General features: G+C 47.6%; 1 protein-coding gene across 1 annotated transcript; it reads right to left on the minus strand.

The window, feature by feature from the left end:
• Positions 1–329: 329 nt before the first annotated feature.
• On the minus strand, positions 330–9585 carry LOC135821669 (uncharacterized). The gene is made up of 6 exons (XM_065334668.1): positions 9297–9585; positions 8414–8716; positions 7738–7882; positions 6263–6338; positions 5071–5205; positions 330–1120 (listed from the first exon to the last, which is right to left on the minus strand). Exons 1-6 carry the CDS (start codon positions 9583–9585, stop codon positions 995–997), a joined length of 1074 nt encoding a protein of 357 aa, XP_065190740.1. The 3' UTR covers positions 330–994.
• Positions 9586–9896: the final 311 nt, after the last annotated feature.

Genomic DNA, 9896 nt, shown 5'->3' on the forward strand with positions numbered 1-9896 from the left:
GGCTCTAACACTGAAGACTGCGTCACACAGTACAGTGGAACAAGACTCCGTGTTGTCAATTACATTTCTGAGAATGGCTGATATCAATAATAATGACACTTCCCAAGGGAATTGTTCCTTGTACATGTATTTGAATTACGGCTACAGTCCTAAGGCCTCTGCAGAGCATAATTGTATTCCCGCAGCATAGGGTATACACTGATCTCAAGACAGCTTGCGATACGGGTAGCCCGGTCACGTCAAGTAAATGAAATCCAATCCCACACCACTCATCCCGTGCACATCCGTCAACTTTGAGAAACTCACCAGATACAGATGTGCACTTCTAATAATTATTGTCCTCGGAGGACAGTCGTCAAAATAGTTCCCAAAACTTTGGGAGTGCTGGTTTAAGAGAGGAGTGTACAAAATTAAACACTTGTGATTACTTCAAGATCACGTCAAACAAGCTGCAATGTAAACCTGCATAAGCGACCTGGGAGTAGGAAAATCCAGATAGTTGAAGGGTTCGAATTGTTTGGTTCGAGAAGAGATGCCGAGTGTGGACAGCACTAGACTAGGAGAAACTAGTGTCAGATGGGAATAGGAAAGAAAGAGGTTCTAGGAAAGAAAGTGAGAGAGAGAGAGAGAGTGAAAGAGAGTGAGAGAGAAAAAAGGGGGAGAAAGTGAGGGAGAGAGAGAGAGGTGAGAGCAAAGGAGAGACAGAAGTGGGAGCGAGCGAGCGAGCGAGAGAGAGAGAGAGAGAGAGAGGGAGAGAGAGACTGGAAGCGAAAATTAGAGAAAGATAGCTATTGAAAGAATAAAAAAAGAATCTACTTCGAAGTATCTGCTTACGAACTCCACGAGTAGCGATTTAACTATGTCCATTGCATATAAATAGTAACAAAAATAGCGAGGTAAAATGCTGCAGAGAGGTGGATGCCGGTTAGCACGGCCCACAAATATTACGAATTCTTGAATTTTACATCATTGGCATTAGCTAATATTCTGCTCGTCACACGATGCCTGGAGAAATGTTGAATATCACCACAGGTGGGTTGTCGTTGACACGTTCGATTTCAATGAATGTTTCTGCTGTCGCTATGACGTTGTTCTCGCAGTCTCGAAGTTCCCAAAGTACCTGAGATGAAAGGCAAAGGTACACAAACATCACATGAAGTTGTGTGAAGGAACAACAAGCCGTAAATCTACAAATTTCGGCCCATTGAAATTTCGGCCTCCCGGGGCTAAAGCACATTTCGGCGCATTAAATTTTCGGCCTGCCCTGATGCTAGCCTGTTTCCACTAAGATGCCATAATTTTTCGCATATTATGCTTTTCCCAACCGTGCCAAAACAAGTGCAAGTTGCTGAAACCGCATCCATATTTCAGAAAAAGCTCGAAAGTTGCTGACATCGCAACTTAAAAGGTGAGAGTTCTTGTGCAAAACCACCAAAAAAGGAGAAGTGCTGCGACGCCAAACTCGTACAACCCTTCCTGCTGTGAACCACAACTTGACACAGTGCCAGTAGCTTGTTGCAGGTATCCTACATCACTCCAGTGCACGGAAAATGGAATGTACATTTTCCTAACTACCAGTGATCTACTGTTTCTCTGAAATGAGTCTGAAGGCAGGTGAGAAATGAGCGAGGATGCATTTGTCCGACATGTGCTCTGTGACTTGACCTTTTGACCCCATGCCTAGGGGCGAAGGTTGCGGAAAAGTTGCAAGACCTCACATCGAATATATCTGTAAAAAACCAAGTAAATCCTTAGGAATTCTTTCCTCCCACTGCTCCTACCTCCCACTTTCTTGCAAGCTTCTTTTTTATTTCGCCTACCTTCGCCCAATATTTCATTATGCAGATACGTCTTGGGTTGGGTTATCCTCTTCCGCTGCTGCAAAGCTTGAAATACATCACAAGAAAATCCTTAAAATTCTCCTCCGTCAACCCCGCATGCTCTCATCATCCGCCCTTTATAAAATCGCTCACACAACCCCGTTATCACATGGACGCAGTGCACACCTGGCTTCTCTTGTCCATTCTATTAAGCTTGAGTTGTGCCCACCTCATCTCATGTGTTTTAATTGGTTCTCTTCTCTAAGAACTAGAAACTCACTCTTACTCCCTAAGTGTAACTCATCCACTCTTTTGCGCTCCCCTCTCTTTATTGCTTGTTCTGTTTGGCTCACTCTACCCAGAGAAGTTAAGGACCTGACCTCACTCCGCCTGTTTAAGATCCGTGCCGCCCCTTATTTACTACGACATGCATAGCTCATTATCCACATGTCCTTTGCGTCTCTGTATTTTTCACTGTTTTTATTTGACATTATCTTTCTCTTTCTTTACGGAGTTGTTGCTGTTCATTTTGCTACTCTTTCTTTTTCCCTCCCCTTACTTTTATTTATCGCCGTGGTTGGCAATCACCCACTCTCTTTAACATTGGCCGGTGTTTCCACCGAGTCTTGAGATGTTGTAATAAATATATAAATATATATATACTCAATCTGCGGACAGAACTGTTTCGTCCTTTGTGGACTCGTCAGCGCAGCACAGAGGAAATGAGGCCGAGCCTGATAGCAATGGAAATAAAAATTTCCAATCAGGCCCGAACGTACCTTGCCAGAGTGCTCAAACTGACAAGTCAGTGAGCTCTGCATAACGCAAACAGCAAAGGCACTACCCCACGCAAGAGTGCTCAACTGCTACAAGAGCAGGAGCGAAATACTCAATCTGCGGACAGAACTGTTTCGTCCTTTGTGGACTCGTCAGCGCAGCACAGATATATATATATATATAAGATAGTTCGCGAAAATGAAGAAAGTTGCGAAAGTTGCGATTTCTTCCTTAGCACATGCACATGCCCTGGGATTCGCTTCGGCGACGAGGTTCGGCGGCAGCGAGCCTGGTGTCGCTCCAGCGAAACCACATGTGTATGGTCACACATACAAACAGGGCAAACTCCTACTTTGGCGGAAAATGAGAGTAAAGTGGACTGTGGTGCATACAGTACGGAGAATGAAGCGAATCCGCAGAAGCGACAGTCTCGCTTCGGAAATTTTGGCGGAAGCGGATTGGAGTTTCCGCTGAAGCTGAAGTTCCGCTTTTCGCCGTTGCCATGCCATTTTTCGCTCCTGCGACCTCGCTTACGCGTATACGCTACTTTCGAGTGCATGTGTGACTAAGAACTAGACTGTTTGGTGCACGCGACGAGCGGTGGCTATTACTTGGCAGTGGCGATCATCTTTGATCTGTTCGAAACGTTAGCGTGGTGGCGTAAGCCTTTGTCTGAGTAGGGGGGGATTCCCTTGATCCCATCGGATACGGACACGTTAACAGGTGGGGAGACGTGGTAGCTTCGGTTACAACCTGGCAGTGAACTCTGTCGGGTAAGGGACACGTCACTTGAGGCTGATTGGTTGGAAAAGTTAGTGTGGTGGCGTAAGCTTTTGTCTGAGTAGGGGGGGATTCCCTTGATCCCATCGGATACGGACACACTAACTGGTGGGGAGACGTGGTAGCTTCGGTTACAACCTGGCAGTGAACTCTGTCGGGTAAGGGACACGTCATTTGAGGCTGATCGGTTGGAAACGTTAGCGTGGTAGCGCAAGCTTTTGTCTGAGTAGGGGGGGATTCCCTTGATCCCATCGGATACGGACACGCTAACAGGTGGGGAGACGTGGTAGCTTCGGCTACAACCTGGCAGTGAACTCTGTCGGGTAAGGGACACGTCAAGGAGACGGGATGGAGGATGTGGCAGATGACGGTTCGTACAGTCAGGGTGATTCCGAGCTGTCTGACACTGTCTCCACACTGGGCAGCCTAGGTGATTCTGGGATGTTAAGTGTGGGATCTGCGCGGAATGGTGAGGGTGATTCCGAGCCGTTCCGTGTCGATGTTGCTGGTACTCGTTTTGAGTGTCCGGTGTGCGGAGGCGCGTACAACCTCTGGCCGAGTCTAGGGCGTCATCACTCACTGAAGCATGGATCCAAGCTGGTGGCAGAGTTTTTCTGTTCCAAGTGCGGAGAAGTGTTTTCCTGCTTCAAGCAGGGCCATTCCTGTGATAAGGAGGCTGTGGGGGTGGCGGCTGACACACCCGTGGAGGAGAGTTCGATTGTTTGTCCTGTCTGCGACAAGGAGTTCGCGACAGTGCGAGGAAGGGCGCAACACCAACGTAGCGCGCATCGCGAGGGAGCTCTGGTCCCATCCCTTGAGAGAGGGGTGGGTCGGGGTTCTCAGTGGTCGGAGGAGGATCGCAAGACCTTCTTTGACGCTATCGGGGTGCACGGCTGCAGGTGTGCAACTGAAATCGCACTGGTAACGGGCTTCGAATCCAGACGGGTTCGTAACTTTTGGGACACTACCTACAAGAGGGCGACGAGGGCAGGGTTGGGCGACTTTGCACCCGAACACCACGAGGCGGTGCACACACTTCTTGAGCTACGCGACAGAAGTGCGAACATGTCCTACGAATGTCGGGCTTGCGGTCACGCCTGTGGGTCTACCAAAGGCCTGGGCGCCCATTTGACACGCTCATGTGCGGAAACTTTTCGCGAGGCAGTGTTGGGAGTCCGGGGTGAGGTGGCCCAGAGACGTGGCCCGAACAATGTAACAGACAATGATGATCTGTCACAATTTGAGGGCGATCATGGATGCTTGAGTCTTGGAGAGTCCGTGACCTCTGACTCCTCTGGTTCTTGGCTGAACGGGGGTTATGTCCGTGATGATACCAACTCTTGCGAGCCTCTGGCTGTCGACGGGGAAGTGGTCGAAGAGTCCGCCACCTGCACTCGCTCACTAGCTGAGCTTGTGGAAGGTGCGGATGCCCACCTCGTACCAACTCAAAAAGTTGCGAAAAAAGTGGTGAGCATCTTTGGAAAAGGGCTAATTATAAGGCCCTAATTATGGGGGGGGGGGGGGGGTGTTGAAGTCGATGCAAGTCTCAAGCAGTGGAATAGCGTTACAAAAAAAACAGATAAAAATTATTTTCATACAACCTACATACATACGTACATACACGCATACGTACATACATGCATTCAGACATGCATCCAGACAAACAGACGGGTCTACTTTACGCCACACTTACCACGCGGTCGGCCATGGATATTTCCTCGCGAGTGTTCGCGTACTCCGTGTTTTGGACAATGGTCAAGATATCCTCGGTCGAGATTGGCATACCATCTGTTGACGTGTACACCAATTGTCTCGGTAAGAATGTCTTCTGTAGAATATAAAAGTTGAGGAGAAAAGAGGAAAACAAATAACAAAACAGGGCATAAGTTATGAGTCTGAGTTCACCAACTAGACCAGAGGTTGAACAGTAAGAGGAGTACAATTGAGCATAAAACTCACAACGAGTATATGTACTGAGAAAGTCACTGGTGAAAGTATGATTTTTTTAGGACTGAAACAATGATACCGATAACTCGCATACGATCGTTAAGAGTGCAATCGATAATGGTCAGTGTTCAAAACGAGTGCTAACGATTTTTCATGCATGTATATCAGTGACAGTATTCTAGCCCTTGCACTCCATCCGACAGTGGATACAAGTACTGTTATGTATTGTACTTGCAAGCGCAGTAAAATTGATTTGTGGCTTTGAAAGAGATTGGGAGAGACGACTTTGTCCTTTCGGTTCATTTGTGGGAGAGGTCGGACGTAAGAGCAGTTGCCAGAGGGCGATGACAAAATTATTCACTCTAGAAACAATATTGAAAATTTCTAGTTCATGTCCAGATGTCTACAGTTGTCAACAGTGCACAGCCACAAACGTCTAACGTAGCAAAGGTATCGTGGAATTTCTTCAATCGATAAAACCAATATATCGATCGTAAATGATGTTGGTTGATCGTTAGGAGTCATTGAATGGTCGTTTCAGCCCTAGTTTTTTCTCGCGTGGAAGCCGCACTGGAATGTACATGCAAGGCGCACCCAGATGTTTCCTCACGAAGAACAGACATCCACCCTGCATGTCACCATTCATTTTACCATCGTAGTGAAAGCCACACTGACTTTTTTCTGGGTGAGTTAGGAGTGTTTCAAGTGCAACTCTATACAACTAATCTCAAGTGATGATGTAATCACCCACTCCATGCAAAGCATTTCCAGCCATGATGTGATCAGATGATCTGTAGCGTGAGCTCAGCATCCAGCAACAACATCCTACTAGCATCCTACTAGCACTGCGTTGCCGTCACAACTGCAGATCAACACAAACTGCTTCGACCCAGCATCCTAGTCGGGAACGAAGCACAGAAAGCCACGTCCTGACTCACCATAATATTAGGTGACATCACCGCCTTGGTGGGGAAGATCTTTTCGAATGCCACATCATCCAAGGTACCAGAAGACCTAACATGGGACACGGGAACATGCACCAAAAAAGAAGCAAACAACATGCCTCATTTCTCGTTGGCTGACGTAGGAAAGAAACGAGAAATGTAGTTCTTTTTTGTCTTTCTTTTGCATGACGTAACATTTGCTGCTCGCAAATGCTAGATATTAGGAGCATGCGCTCCGGCTGCGGCGTTCTTTTTCTTCTTGCTTTGCAAGTGTAGTGCCCATGCCCGCCCGCCCTAGTGAATGGTTATTTTGTTGAGTCGTTTGGATATTTCCGTAGCACACCGCTGGCGGTGTGCTCAGATTGCAGACTGCATTAATTTCGATGATCTAGTTGAGTTGCTTTTTTAAAGCTGTTTACTATTGTCGCCGTGAGTTAACAATACACTTGCTTGCTGTTGCTGCTGTCCCCGCAGAGGTTGTTTGTTGTTGCTGTGTGCGTGTGCATGTGGGTGTGCGCGTGACTGTGCATGTGACTGAGGTGCGTTAGGGGTGGGGGCACGTATGGTGTGGCTGCACACAGGAGTGAGAAAGAAAGTAAAAAATAAATATACAATGTCTGTATCTGGTGAAGGCAGTTTGCCGAAACGTTGTAATATTATAATGAGTTGAATTAGTGCTGTCACAGTTCTCACCCATTTACCTTCCTTTTTTTTTACCTTCTGATCGTCTCACCTTCCTTCTCACAATATTCACATCTATCTGATATGCAAGCGCTGTGCAGTATCCTGCTCAGCCTCTTTCTTCAAATATCAACTTCGATCTGTTACAAGTGCAGTGTGTGGTCTCTACTCTTAGCTGTATTTGAAACTGCAGTTTCATATACAGTTGAAGAAACGTGCTAATAATCTTATTGTTTGCGGTGGAATTTTAGTCGCATCGGATAACAAGTTCCTTGCCCAGTTTTAGGTTCGTGTCATGCTTTCCTCCGGTGTATTCACTGACTGCGAAACAGAGCCGGTGGAACCAGTGCGATTGGTTAGGCCATAGCCGGACCAAGTCTCCGCACAGCGACGGGTGTTAGCTGGTAAGAGGCTTGTGTTTACTCGCCACATCATACACGACCGTATCACTGCCTGTGTTGCAGCTGGACCAGTCAAACAACTGATTGCGCCAGTCAGGTTAAGTGTGCGCCTTGATGTGACTGGGGTCAAATCATTCTACAGACCAACATGACAGGACACGCACACGCATGCACAAGTTCAGAGCATTATGTACAACTTTAGCCCTGTGGACGTCTGGCTGGCAACTGACTCACCAAATCAGATACACACAAGAACACACATCGCGCGCACACATACACACACACACACACACACACACACACACACACACACACACACACACACACACACACACATCCTCACACAAACACACCGATGCACAACAAACCGTGCACACAGCTACGTACGCTGTTAGCTCTATGGACGCCTGGCAGGCGGCTGACTCTCCAACCAGAGAGGCTGAATGCTGCAGTGAGAGAATGGTGGGAGCAAGCTGGTTCTCGCGGTACATTGTTCGGAACACCGTGCCACTTCCATCCAGTAACAGAACATCTGAAGGGCAAAACCATGAAAGCAAGAGAAACTGTATCATCCGAATCCACACAGTCAATCATACATATTAAAGCCAGACTTATTCCTGTAGAAGCCGATGTGCAGGCTAGACTTCTATTCACATCAAGCTTCCATTCAAACCAGGTATTTCTACGTACACCAACACTATAATCAGCCGCCATCTGCCGACAGTGAAACTTGAAAATCAAGCTTCTATTCAAAACAGACTTCTTTATGAGATAGGCTCTAATACAAGTCACTACGGAGTGCAATGAGTTTTTAACACCCTGATATACACATCAGGGGCGTCGGAAGGTATTTTAGTGTGGTACGGTCAGCTATCTGAAGTACAATTTACTCGTGGGGGAGTGGCAGCTGAGCCGAAAATTTTGGAAATTTAGATCCCAGATCAGTGTATTTTATCGATTCACGGTGTACCTGGGGCAAAAAGTGGTATGGTCAATACCGTAGTGACCGTACCGTGTCCGCCGCCCTGCACATAATTATAGTTTTTCTCTGGTTGGTACTTACCAACAGCGATGTTGAAGGAACCGTTAACCTCTACTGTTCTGCTGTCAAGAGTTACTCTGGTGCGGCAGACTGCCGGGCCTGCATGAAGGGCTGGGTCGGCCGTCTGGATCTGGAAACGAAAGGTAGTAGTCGGTGGCGCCCCACTGACAACGGAAATCGAAAAAGGTCCCACGACCATACCACTGCTCAGTACCACAACGACTTGATTCGACGCCGGTGGTGGATCGCTGCGGATGCGACACACGATTTCAATCCGTTCACCGGCGACTCCAGTGACGTCATTGACCGAGACCACGGGTGGGACTGAACGTGGAGCAGAAACACACACACACACACGTGTGCACATACACGCGTGCATGCACACATACATACACACATGCATATATATATGAGCCCCGGCCAGCGAAAACCAGCACTTGTGTACTTGATATCAATCATCAAAATGTGACGAATTTTCCGAAACCATGGGAACATCACCGCGGCTCAAGGATCAATGAGCCAGTGTTAAAATGGGTGAATATGGTAGTCCCGGGTTGGTTTGGGGTTACATGTACGGGCTATTGTTACTGCAGTTGTGTGCATCATTCGCATAACCTCTGTAGCACTACTGTGGTACAGTCAGACCTTGCTTATCCGGTCCTCTTTTATCCGGATCCCTCGCCAACCCGAAGAAAATCGTTGGTTACCGATTTACAGCACGTGACATGCATACATACAGTGCATGTAGGTGTGTTCGATTATCCGGTTGCCTCGCCTATCCGGATATTTTTCGTGGAAAACGGATTTGCGTGGCTGTGCAAGGTCTGTTTGTACAGATGACCACAATACAGCTGATAGCATAACAAACCACCGTGCTGCATGTCATCATGGCATGACAACTCACAGTCCGTCAGCAGAGTGCCGACGTCCGTTCCAGAAAGCTGATTGGCCGGGAGTGGTTGATCCAGCGTCACCCTACATGTGTAGGAACGGGACCTAGTCTGCATCACGGCCGTATCAACCAGCAGTGTGGACGTCGTAGCGTTGCTCGTGACGCCCACCGTGATCTCGGTTGAGGACAAGAACCATGAGAAGAGGAATGGTGGTGTACCAGCTGTGGTGTCGCACACTAGTTCTGAAATAGTCCCATTCAGAACAGTCTGGGTGGGTGGGGTTATTCGAACCACGGGCATAACTGCAGAGGACAAACAAGATATACGATGAGTTCGATGTCCATTCTTAGTGTGTGTGTGTGTGGGGGGGGGGGGGTCTTATACTCCATTGATCAAATTAACGGTGATAAATATGATACTCCAGTGAGGTTTACACTCCAGTGAGGTTTATACTCCAGTGAGGTTTATACTCCAGTGAGGTTTATACTCCAGTGAGGTTTATACTCCAGTGAGGTTTATACCCCAGTGAGGTTTATACTCCAGTGAGGTTTATACCCCAGTGAGGTTTATACTCCAGTGAGGTTTATACTCCAGTGAGGTTTATACTCCAG

Source organism: Sycon ciliatum, chromosome 7 (genome assembly GCF_964019385.1).
Source record: "Sycon ciliatum chromosome 7, ocSycCili1.1, whole genome shotgun sequence".
In the NCBI taxonomy this organism is placed as follows: domain Eukaryota; kingdom Metazoa; phylum Porifera; class Calcarea; order Leucosolenida; family Sycettidae; genus Sycon; species Sycon ciliatum.